The sequence below is a fragment of the Tupaia chinensis genome, unplaced genomic scaffold (genome assembly GCF_000334495.1).
Source record: "Tupaia chinensis unplaced genomic scaffold, TupChi_1.0 Scaffold143756_1, whole genome shotgun sequence".
NCBI classification, from domain to species: domain Eukaryota; kingdom Metazoa; phylum Chordata; class Mammalia; order Scandentia; family Tupaiidae; genus Tupaia; species Tupaia belangeri.
In genome coordinates, this window is record NW_006203605.1 from 1348920 (window position 1) to 1361832 (window position 12913).

Below are 12913 nucleotides of genomic sequence, written 5' to 3' on the forward strand. Positions count from 1 at the left end.
CGAACCCCGGCCCGCCCCTGCCGGGCCCTTCTCCGCCTGCCACGGGACAGGGTGGGAGGTGTGTGAGCCTGGGGTGCGGCGAGGCCCAGCCACCTCCCCCAGGCAGGCGTCCTTACAAACGTGGGGTGATAGAGCCAGAGTTCCCAGGTGAGCCACGTAATCAGTGTGTGTGTTGGGGGGAGATCAACATTTTTTTAAATGAAGGAACACAATAAAATAGATCAGGGTTCGTTACACGTAAAAAGGAGATATAATCTCTCTCCTCTCTCTGGCAAGTGCACACCCTTTCAGGCAATTTAAAAAGGAAAGAAGAGAAAAACGTTACCTATTACAGTGATTTATTTATTTATTTATTTGGGAGAGATTTTTGCTATAGGGTGCATGAGCTTGCCAAAGAGACAGAAAGACAGAAGGTACGACATCACCCCCAGGGGATGGTCATGCTGCAGTCCCTTCTCCATTCTCCTCCCGGGGTCTTGGACACTTGCACAGGCCCTGGCCCAAGTTTTAGACTGCAGCATCCAGGACTTGAACCATGGTTGACAACGTGGGACTCCATTGGTATAACCATTATGCCATCTGCTGGTCCATACAATGAATACACAACTTTTTAAAGGGCTTCTCCTGGGAACCAGCAGATGGCATAATGTGTACATCTCTGGACTCCCATGTAGTCAACCCCAGTTTGAGTCCCGGACCTGGTGGCTTAACTCATGCTGGGCGTGTGTGTGTGCATGCCCAAGAAGAGAATGGAGGAGAAGGGATTGTGGTGTGGCCATCCCTCCTGGGGTGATTATCGCTTTCTGTCTCTCTGTCTCTCTCTGTCTTTCCAGTGAGCACACGTGCCCTAGAGCAAAAATCTCTCTCTAAAAATAATTAAATATAAAATAAAGGGTGTCTGCTGGGATTGCTGGGAGAAGCAGATAGTACTCTCACAATTACGTGAAAAGTTGTGGAAAAAAGAAAGATCAATCCAAAGTGCCCCCGACTCCCACAGGTTACCAGCACAGACTCCACCCCACCTCCAGGAACCAGTAGTGTGGACACTGGAAAGACAGGGCTCCCGGGACCCCCACGTGGACACGCCCCGGCCTAAACCAGGGTGTAGAGCATAACTCCCATAAGGACGAGGCAAAGCCTGTATTTCCATAACCATCAATCTCTTCCAAATTGAAGTTTTCTTGGATAGCTCAATAAGCAAGAAGCATTCCACCTGTCAGGGACCAGTTCTGGGGCACCTCATGCCCCGCCCCAGAGGTCACCTGGACGCGCCTCTAGGACGCCTACCACAGGGCCTGACGATCCCGGTTCACTGCAGACACCCTTTGGTTCCCAAGATGGCAATGGGCCTTATCACAGCTCAGTGAAATCACAGGGCTCTTAATAAAAATGCTAAAGACAGGCCAGTGGGCCGCACAGTGGTCAAGGGCGCTGGGCTCCCTCGTGGTCCACTGCAGTTGGAGTCCTAGACCTGGCAGCTTGCTTTCTCACTTGCTCTCTCTCTCTCTTCCTCATCAACTTGAAATAAATAAAGTTAAGTAAAAGAATTCTTTTTAAAAAATGCTAAATACAGAGAACAGCAGACAGTGTAATGGTTATGTTGCTGGACTCCCATATAATCTACTGCGGTTCATGTCCCAGTCTGGGTGGCTTAAAACTCATGACGGGCACGTGGGCACGCATGCTCAAAATATCAAGAGAAGAGTCAAGGGGAAGGGACTGTGGCTGGCCGTCCCCCTGGGAGGTGATTTCTTGCTTTCTGTCTCTTTGGCGAGCGCATGCACCCTATAGCAAAAATTCCTCTCTAAAAAAAACCACTTAAATACTTTTTGAAAAATAGAAACCACAGGTTCTTTGAGGTTTATTGTTTAAACCTTTATTTAAGATAAAAAATAATCCTTTTAAAGGTTTTTTGCCAGGAGAGGAAAGGGACACTGAGAGGGACAGTGAGGACCCACCTCCAGGGGGACGGCCACACCTCAATCCCTTCTCCTCCATTCTCCTTTCAGGATTCTGGGCACATATGAACATGCATGCTCAAGATTCTGGACACATGCATGGATATGCTTGGCATGTTTGCTAGCTGCCAGCCCAGGACTCAAGCCACGTGGGCTCCAGATGCTCTAACCATGCCACTGGCCGGTCCCTGGCATGGTTTTCGAGCCATCGAGTCCAAGATATGAAATGCATGGTCTGCCATGTGGGACCCAGTTCCCTGAACTACTAGGCCGTGGCCAGCCCGAATTCTTTGGGTTTTAAGTGGAAGGAGCACGCTGCGCTCTAACTCTGGCACCGGGATGCACGAGGCTTGGCTGGAGACGATGCCCAGCACCCCAGACGCTGCTGCTTACTCACCCACGCCGGCCTCCCCGTAGCCCAGGTGGGGCGGGATGACCACTGTCCGCTTCTCTCCCACGCACATCCCTCTGAGACCCATGTCCATCCCCAGCACGACCTGCCCAGATCCCAGGACGATGTTGTAAGTTTTGCCTAAGTTCCACCTAAAAATGAAGCAGAAGAGTCCTGGTTAGGTTGTCAAGACTCTGGTAACCGAGGGAACCAGCAGTTAGCGTAATGGCTATGTTGCTGGACTCCCACGTAGTCGACCGCGGTTCGCGTTCCGGACCTGGTGGCTTAAAGCTCACCCCGGGCGCATGTGCCTGTGTGCCCAAGATCCCGAGAGGAAAATGGAGGAGAAGGGATTGCGGCGTGGCCATCCCCCCTGGGGGGTGACTTCTCGCTTTCTGTCTCTATGTCTCTCTCTGTCTGCCTGGCGAGCGCACGCGCCCTATAGCAAAAACCTCTCAAAAAAAAAAAAAGACTCTGGTAACTGAGAGGGTCTCGTGAGCCCACCTCTCTCCAAGAATACTTCTGCCAAAGATACACACCCTGTTTAATCGGGAGGGACCATGGGCAAGCCACACGAGGCTCGTCCCGCAGAAGGCCCACCTATCATCTTCTGGAAGGGGAAGGGGAGGCTCCCGACTGGCTGTGCGCTAATGGAGCCCTCCACTGCAAAACATATTACAGGAATATCCGCTATCCCTGAAGTGGGGTCTGCGGATTAAAGGGTGGCAACAGGCCCGGCCACTCGGGGCGGGGCCAGTGCAGTGTCCTGCAAGGCTGGAAGTCACACGGCCAGCCACGTGTCGGGTCTTGGGCTGGCCCGAAAACGTCTCAGCGAGCAGCAAAGCACACAGCGTGCTTGGCTCAGTGCAGAGACCGTGGAAGGCTCCCTGAAGGGACGGCTGAGGGCTGAGTGCCTGTGTCCGTGAGTCCACGCCAGAGAGACCGACAGTTTAACTGTCCCTGAGGAAGCTGGTTAAAAAATCAGGTGGCTGGCTTTTCTCAAAGGTGGCAGCTAATTCTGTGGACACCACCCCAGGAGCAAGAACTGTGTATCCCTCGTCCTTTGAACCCAATAAACACTATTCATATCATCAAAAGCATTGCAGGCCAGCAGGCAGGTGCTAGACTCCCACATGGCCAGCCACTGTTCAAGTCCCGAACCTGGCAGCTTAAAGCTCACACCAAGTGTGTGTGCATGCCCAAAATCCTGGAAGGAGAATGGAGGAGAAGGGATTGCAACGTGGCCATCCCCTTGGCGGGGGGTGGGGGGGTGGATTTCCACTTTCTATCTCTCTGTCTCTCTGGCAAGCGCCCTACAGCAAAAATGTAAAAAAACAAGCTGCTTCTATTACCTCACTCACTACTAAAAACAACTGTTTCAAAGTCCATGGCATGCCTGTCACTCTCTCTCTTTTTAACATTTTATTTTGTTTAACTTTTATTTATTTATTTATTTAAATTTGACCAGAGAGGGACAGAGGGGGTGGAGAGGGAGAAAGCAAGCTGCCAGGTCTGGGACTTGAACCAGTCGGCCATGAAGGAGTCCAGCACCTTAACTGCCGCGCCACTTGCTGGCCCCATGCCTGTCACCTAGAGGCAGACAGTGGGGCTGCTGTCCACTGTGGGGGGAGGCGCCTGGTCTCAGACCCGCTGGTATCTCAGGATAGGGGAACCTGCGTCTTGGCACCTTAGTGCCTTTATATGGAGCGGCCCCTATGCCCCAGGTGCTCAGACGCCCTCCTCCTTCCCTTTGCTTCCCAAGCTCGTGGGTCCTTTCTTGACTCCCTCCCGGATGCTGGCCCAGCACTGCCTACGTTCTTGTCCACAAGACATCGGTCCACAGCTGCCACCAAAATGCTGGAGAGACTATGGCAGATAACGGCAGCTGATACGCCCCCGGAGATGACAGTGGCCACCCTAATTACAACAGCCACGGGCCCCTTTCCTTAAGGAAAAAAATGTAGAAAGAGTGAGTGTTTCCTTCCCGCAGAGAAGGTGTATGACTTACGGCCACACCTAAGTCAGCCACGGAAGCAAGCCCTGAAAGGAGGCTGGCTGAGCAGCACGTGGGGAGGCCCCGTGGCCGAGCACGACCTGGGAGGGCCCAACAGTCGCTCCCACAGGCGCCAGTGACACTTACGTGGAGTCCAGCAGGGTCCCATCCAGAAGCGAGGCGTTGTAGTGGTACTTGAGGTAGTCACCCTTCTTGCTGAGCACCGAGCAGTCGGGGGGCCTGTAGTGGGAGGTGATGCTGATGGGGTCCGCGGGGTTGTGGAAGTCGATCACGTGGATGTCGAACACCAGCACGGCCGAGCCGGGGATCTTCCCTGCAGGCAGACATGGGGTTAATGAGCACGCCCTGCAGCCTCCACATGCCTCTCCATATCGGCAGGCGTATCCCAGGGTCCCGCAGTGAACACGGGCCCTATGGCGTATCCCAGGGTCCCGCAGTGAACACGGGCCCGACGGTGTGTTCCAGGGCCCCACAGTGAACATAGGCCCGATGGTGTGTTCCAGAGCCCCACAGTGAACACAGGCCCGACGGTGTGTTCCAGGGCCCCACAGTGAACATGGGCCCAACGGTGTGTTCCAGGGCCCCACAGTGAACACGGGCCCTGTGGCGTGTCCTAGGGCCCTGCAGTGAGACCTCGGGCCCAGACAGGCTGCACTGGGGGCCAGGGGAGCAGGCTGACAGCTCCTGGGCAGCAGCGACGTGCTGACATGGGGGCCGGCCTGCATGGGAAGCTGCATCTGAACCCAGGCCCCAGAGCTTGGTGCATGTACATGCGTGCCCAAACCCCACACACACTCGGTGCATGTGCACGCGTGCCCAAACCTCAAACAAGAAGGGGAGGTGAGGGAGGACAGACCGCAGTGTGACCATTGTGGGGTGCTTTCTCCTCTCTGTCTCTGGCTACTGCACATATCTGCTGGCTGGAAAAGAAGGAATGATGTCGGCCAGCAGGTGGTATGGTGGTTAAGGGGCTTGACTGCCATTGAAAGTGCAGTTCGAGTCCCAGACCTAGTGGCTTGTTTTCTCACATTCCCTTTCTCTTTCTCTCTCTGATCAAGGTAAATAATAATACGGGGACCATGTTGCTGGACTCCCACATAGTCCACCGCGGTTCGCGTCCTTGACCTGGTGGCTTAAACTCACGCCGGGCACGTGGGCGTGCGTGCCCAAGATCCTGAGAGGAGGATGGAGGAGAAGGGACTGCGGCGTGGCCATCCCCCCGGGGGGTGATTTCTCGCTTTCTATCTCTCTGTCTGTCTCTGTCTGGCGAGCGCACACGCCCTATAGCAAAAACCTCTCCAAAAAAAAAGGAAAAAAAATAGATGAATTAATTAAATAAAATATTTTAAAATTATTAATTAAACTCTTTTTCATTATCACTACTTTTGAAAAGTGTCTCAAAAATTATTTACAGTTTAAGGGACCAGCAGTTAGTGTAATGGCTATGTCGCTGAACTCCCATGTAGCTGACCATGGTTCAAGCCCCGGACCTGGTGGCTTAAACTCGCACCGGACATGTGTGTGTGTGCCCAAGATCCTGAGAGGAGAATGGAGGAGAAGGGATTGCGGCGTGGCCAACCCCCGGGGGGTGATTTCTCGCTTTCTGTCTCTCTGTCTCTGTCTGGCAAGCGCACAAGCCCTATAGCAAAAAACCTCTCAAAAAATTATTTACAGTTTATGAAAGTATTTTTCACAAATATCCTCTCATTAAATCCCTGTACCACCACACACCTGGGAGGCAGACACCCATCAGTCTAACGAGTGCCTCCAGGGTGGAGGGCACCTGCAGCAGGTGGTGCTGTCTAAGCCTCCAGGTCCTGTCAGGAGAGTCGAAATGTGAAAACTTTAGAGTTGCTTAGAATCAAGAACATTAAGCATCGTCATTAGCATTTCATGTATAAGAAAGACAAGTCAAGTATGCTACAACTTGTTCAAGAAAACAGTACCAGAGACAGAGTTCTGACAGACACGAACACCAGCAGCCTATGTCTCCCATCCCCACACGCTTCTTGTCTGCTTTTTGGTTGCTCTTTTTAAAATTTTCATAGATTTTTACTCTAGGGTGCATGTGCTCACCAGAGAGAGACAGGGAGAGAGAGACAGAGAGGGAAGGTGAGAAAACCCCACACCTACCCCTACCAGGGGGATGACCACACTGCAACCCCTTCTCCACTCTCTTCTCAGGATTTTGGGCACGTGCACACGTGCCCGGCATGTTTTTCAGGTTATGGGGCACGGACCGTGGCATCAGCCATGTAGGACTCAGCACCACTACCCACTGCGAGCCGCATCACCTCTCTAATGGGCACTTAGTGGGTGCTCAGTAAGTTCCGGGCACAAGTGTGTGGACTTCGTATGCATGAATTCATCTCATCAGCACTGTAACCCTGACTCCCACTGTACAGGCGAGGAAAGACTGCGCTTGTCCGGAGTAAAGAAAGTAACTAGAGAAGCTCATGCTTTAGAGCACGCGCAGGGCCTGATGGTGACAGCTGCTGTGAGTGGGGTGGCGTGGGCGGGGACCAGGCCTGCAGACTCTGCCATCAGCCCCAAGCTACCCAGCCCAGGTCACAGGCAGCTCTAGTGGGAAACACCAGAACACCAGGAAAGACGGCTTCTCAACTCGGCAACCCAGCCACGGGGGCACGCACTGCTAAAACACTGTGCTCTAAGCTGGGACCACGTGGGGGGTGCTGGCTCCATTCCTGGCTCCCAGCAGGGAGGTCGGGCACAGTGGCGTGAGCCCCGAGTGCCAGCAGTTTAGCAGCACAGGGAGGCTGAGGTGGGAGGACTGTGCGCTCAAGAGCAGCCTACACCCTGTTTTAAAAATAGCTGCGCCTGGGCCCAGCAGATGGGTAATCACTACATCGCTGGACTCCTATGTAGTCAACTATGGCTTGAGTCCTGGACCAGGCAGGTTAAAATTCATGCTGGGTGCATGTGCGTGCGTGCCCAAGATCCCGAGAAGAGCACGGAGGAGAAGGGACTGCAGTGTGGTCATTGCCCCAGGGGTTGGTTTTTGACTCTCTCTCTCTGTCTCTCTGGTGAGCGCACATGCCCTATAGCAAAACTCTCTTTAAAAAAAAAAAAAAGAGCAGAGCCTGTTGCCACGTGCTTGTATTCCCTGCCGGAAAGCTGGGGAGAATCACAAAATAGCACACGCCTCGAACCCTACAGGGTGGAGAAATGGAGAAGGGGTAAAGGCCTGCTCACAAGCCACTGGGGGTTGTCTCTCTCTTGTGCACATGTGCAAATGCACACACTCTCTGACATTTGTTTCTAAAAATGGAATAAAATTTTGATACATGATAAAGTATGGATGGACTCCGAAAACATCATGCCAAGTAAAATAACCCAGACAGGGACCAGCAATGGCGTTAATGACTGCATCGCTGGACTCCCATGTAGTCGACTGTGGTTTGAGTCCCAGACCCGGTGGCTAAGATCCCGAGAGGAGAAGGGATTGTGGCATGGCCATCCTCCCGGGGGGCGATTTCTCGTTTTCTGTCTCTGTCTTTCTGGCGAGTGCATGTGCCCTCTCAAAAAAAAAAAAAAAAAAAAAGCCAGACATAGAAGGACAAAGTTTATGATTCCACTTACATGGATGCCTTCAAAAGTTCATGGAAACTGTGTATTTGAAATAGATTTATGCATAGATTTAAAATTCTGTTTGCACCAAAATAAACTTGTGCTTAATTTTCTTTTTCTTTTACTTTTCTTTCTTTTTTTTTGGAGAGTTTTTTTTCACTGTAGGGTGCGTGTGCTCGCCAGACAGACAGAGAGAGACATAGAGACAAAAAGCGAGAAATCATCCCCCAGGGGGGATGGTCACGCCACAATCCCTTCTCCTCCATTCTCCTCTCGGGATCTTGGGCACGCCCGCACACGCGCCCGGTGTGAGTTTTAAGCCACGGGGTCCGGGACGAGAACCGCGGTCGACTACGTGGGAGTCCAGCGATACAGCCATTACGCTAATTGCTGGTTCCCTTAATTTTATTTTTCTAAGAACTTTTTTTTTAAAAATTTGTTAGAGGCTGGTGTACTCACAGAATGAAAGGGGAAGTGAGAAAGCACCTCCCATGGGTAACGGTCGTGCTTCAATCCCTTATACTCCATTTCTACTTTCGGGATTTGGGCACATGTACACGCACACACGCGCACACACACGCACACACGCGCACACACACAGCTGGTATGTTTTTCAAACCACTACGTCCAGGACTTGAACGGTGCAGATGGCCATGTGGGATACAGCTACACAAACCATCTTGCCACTGGGTGGCCCTCCAAGAACTTTCTGGAATGCCCTTGTAGGCAGTACCCAGAATGGGCAAAGTTGCACAGACCAACAGAAAAGTGACTGCGGGGCAGGGACTGGAGGAGCGGGTTATAGACTTGGTCCAGAGTGTATCTGGGGATGATAAGTTTTGGGAAGTGATGGCTACATAGCATTGTGAACATATTTAATGCCCTGAGTTGTACACTTAAAAATTGCTAAAATGGGCTTCAGCAGATGGTATAATGATTACGTCACAGGACTCCTATGTAGTTGACTACAGTTCAAGTCCCAGACCCAGCAGCTTAAAACTCATGCCAGGCATGTATGCATGGATGCTCAAAATCCTGGGAGAAATTCGAGGAGAAGGGATTGTGGTGTGGCTATTCCCCCGAGGGGTGATTTCCTGCTTTCTGTCTCTCTATTTCTCTGTCTCTCTGACAAGTGCACACACCCTATAGCAAAATCTCTCTTAAAGAAAAAATAAATAAAAATAATGTCAAGGGTCAGCAGGTGGCATGGAAGTTAAAGTGCCGGATTCCCTGGTTCATGTTCTAGACTTGGCAGCTTGAAAAATCACAACAAATGAATAGATAAGAAGGGGCCAGGCAGTGCCGCAGTGGTGATGCCACTGGACTCTCATCAGAAACGTCCGGGGTTCATCTCCCAGGACCTCCCTGGCCTGTTGGAGGCCAGGGTAGCTGAGACTGGGGATGAACTGAGGTGAGACCTGGTTTGGTAGGGGGTCCCTCTCTCTCTCTCTCTCTCTTCCTCTTTGAAGAAATTAATAAATGTAAACAAATAAAGAGAAATGAGTGCCTTCTTGGTCCCCACCCTGAGCTTCGGAAGTAGCGCGGCCCGAGAACAGGTCTCAGGCTTGGCGAGTATCGGCGTGTCCTCCAGTTCCCTGAAAACACAAGGCGGCCCTCTCCCACGCGAGGGGGCGCCACGGCCTCTGAGCTCCCCAGGGGCCCTGCGATGCAGTGTCCCAGAACGTGGTGCTCGAGCAGGCCCAGGCACCATTTGAGTTTTCCTGAGGCAACCGAGTGTGTTTTGCTTTGTTTTGTGTTTTAATTGAAGGGTGAGACAGAGAGACAGAGAGCAAGAGAAACAGCTGCTCCCAGGAGGGCATGGTCATGCTGCAATCCTCCTCCTCCTTTCTCCATCCTGTCAGGATTTGGGGATGCACACACACCCAGCATGCTCTCCAAGCTGTCAGGGCTGGGATTCAAGCCACGGTCAGCCGTATGGACCCAGCTCCCTCAACACTGGGCTACGGGGCAGGCCCAGGCCACCACATCTAAGGAGCGCCATGTCCAGGGCTCACCAGCGAGCAGCCGGCGGCTTTCTCAGACACATCTGGTCAACACAGCGTGCGTTCAAGCAGTGGGCGTGGGGCCAGGACAACGGGAAGGTGCCTAGGACACCCCGGCCCCGCGTCGACGGGAGCCCGTCAGGCACTGTCTTGACAACTAGCCCAGCCTGTTGCCCGGGCATCTAGGCCCCAGCATTCCAGAAAGTGGAGAGGCCCGTTCCCATCACTAGCCGGCGCATGTGCCAGAGTCTGGGAGTAGGCACGGCCTGTCAGGTGCCCAGTTAGCCCCGCTGCGCACTGCTGAGGGCACCGACCAGGACCTAAGGCCACGAGGGCACAGAGTTCTTTGTTCTTGCTCCGTTTCCTACACCTGGAGCAGGCCTAGTCAGGCAGACAATCAATGAATCAGGACAGATGGACGGAGCGTCTAGGCCTGCAAAAATAAAGACCAGAACTCATGCCATCGAGCCTGCCTGCCCCAGGCAGCCCTCCCCCCCCACACACACACTTATGCTACCCGGATTTCCAGTTACCTACAGATTACGCAGGAGAGAGCTGACCAGCAACAGGTGGAAATAATCCAACATTTCATTATGGCCCCACCACCAGCCTCCTCTCCAAACAAGCCCTTAACCAATGCAGACGCTATTATCCTGCCTTCAGCTCAAGAATGCCTTCTCAGGAATACACAGAGCCTGGTCCGGCGGTGCGGTCACCCGCAAACGGAGCTGTGACGCTGGAAGCACGGCTTACAGGGTTTAGACCCCTTACCCAGGTCCGCCTAGAACACTCCAGGTGCAGACGGAGACATCCAAGATCCTAAGGAGCTGGAGGGCTGGGCAGGGGCTGCTGCGTGATGGAGCCCTGCTGAGGACACCCACCTGTCGTGTGTGCCTGCACACGCTTCATATCGTAGATAAATGAACTAGAGTTCCGCCGACACAGACGGCCAGCCCCAAAGGCAGTGGCCCGCTTGCCCAGCCCAGAGGGAACCCCACTCCTGCCAGCTCTGTCTCCTCCGGCTTGAGCTCCAGCTCCCACACAGGGTGCCCACAAGTCCCTGAGCCAGGGCGGTGCGCTTTCTGCCTGCCGACGGCACGGCGCTTGGGGCCAGAGGGACTGGTCCTCTGCCCAGTCCGTATGCACTCTCAGGGCCTGGACACATGGGGAGACTAAGGGCCAGCCCTTCGCCCCTCCCCGCCACAGGCAGGGACCTTACACAAGAGGCTGGAAGCTGAGGAGCTGCAGAGCAGGGAGGAGCCCAGGGCTCAGCTCAGGGCAGGGTACACTCCCCACCTCAGGGCTGGCCCCAGGAACAAAGCACAGGGAAATCCAGGGCCTTGTCCAAGGCCACTACCCCTCCTCCAACCTGCGGGAAGGACTGCCAAGAAGGTGCTCTGACAGAGGATAGAGGGCTCAAGGCTTAAACGTCTAGTGACATGGTGGGGAGACCACAGATGGCAGCCCTGCCTCCTGACACCCTTGCCTGGCGCCCCTCCGGGATCAGCCTAGTCAGCAGAGGGCGGGGCAGACCCGGCCTGGAGCACTGGGTCTCCAGCAAGACGCCCTCCCCACTGCTGACTCCAGAGGAAGGGGTCTCAGGCCCAGAAAATGTCTGAGTCCTCAGACGCCTCCCGGGGCTCTGTCTCATGCTTGACAGAAAACGAAGAGGAAAAAATAATTTAAGCCAATGTTTTCCATCAACACATTATTTCTAGAGAAAGAAAGGATCAGTTCTTGGGTCATACTGAAACAAGAATACTCAAGGTACTTACCTGTTTCTGTGTGTATTGGGTAGAAGGTAAAAATTTACATGGTACAGGACAGGGCGTGGAGATACTAAGCAGACGGGACAGGAAGTCAGTCCTGCTGGATGTCTGTTAAGCTGGATCAGCTGTGGCTTTTTAAGGATCAGTGATTCGGGACCTCAGATCAGACGTGGCGACCCACTGAATTTAAGCATATTGGTCAGTGGAGGAAAAGAAACTAACCAGGATTCCCTCAGTAACAGGGAGTGAAAGAGCCCAGCGCCGAATCCCCGCCCGCGGTGGGCGCGGGAAATGTGGAGTCAGAAAGACCCTCCCCGGAGTCACTCGTGGGGAGGCCCAAGTCCTTTTGATTGAGGGCCCCCTCCCCCCCAAAAAAAGATCAGTGATTCAATTCAGGCGAGGAAGAGTGATTCTCCATAATACCCTACCCCCATCAACTTGATGAGATGATGTTTTGCTATAGGGCGTGTGTGCTTGCCGGGGATAGAGGGAAATGAGAAGGCACTCCTGGGGGATAGCTGAGCTCCACTCCCTTCTAGGATTTGGGACACACGCACATACGCACAGGAGTGCTTTCGAGGGCCCACCCAGCCATAACTCCCATGCAACTGGCTGGCCCCAAATTTAGTTTCTTAGCTCCCATGATATAAATCCTAGTAGGAAAATTCCTAAGATCCTTGTATCAGTGGAAATCAAGATGCTGACAAAACGAAATGTGTAGACAGGGAGGCCAGTCAGATGCAGGCGAAATAAACATGGCGGTGTTGAGGATGGCTTCAAGGCTGAGATCCCAGGTCTTGTGTTTCAGACAGAACTGCATGGAGCACACCAGCAGCGAAAGTAGAAGGTGTGCACTAAGCAGAAGCGAAAGTAGGTTCCTACAGGCAGGAGCCGGCTGAGCAGACAGCATGGCTCGAAAGGCCCTGGCAGTTCCCGGCTGCGAGGTTTCTGGTTTTCAATCTAGGTTGTGTGGGTTGGTCACTGGCTGGGCCAGCTGTTTTCATCTCCCTGCGTGCATCACACGTGGCTGGGCCCACTGACTCGCCTCCCTGGGTGTATGACGCGTGGCCGGGCCCACTGACTCCCCTCCCTGGGTGTATCACACGTGGCTTCCTCAGCTCCATAACCCTCACCAGTCTCCTGCCTACACTACCTTGGGGAAATTTCCTGCCCCGATCGGCTTTTCTCAC

General features: G+C 53.4%; 1 protein-coding gene across 1 annotated transcript in view; it reads right to left on the reverse strand.

Annotated features, from left to right (window-relative positions):
* Positions 1-12913, reverse strand: part of FKBP9 (FKBP prolyl isomerase 9) — a 36996-nt gene that overhangs the window by 4736 nt on the left and 19347 nt on the right. The window contains 2 exon segments of the mRNA XM_027766853.1: positions 2356-2501; positions 4490-4676. Coding sequence (XP_027622654.1) covers positions 2356-2501; positions 4490-4676 — 333 coding nt within the window.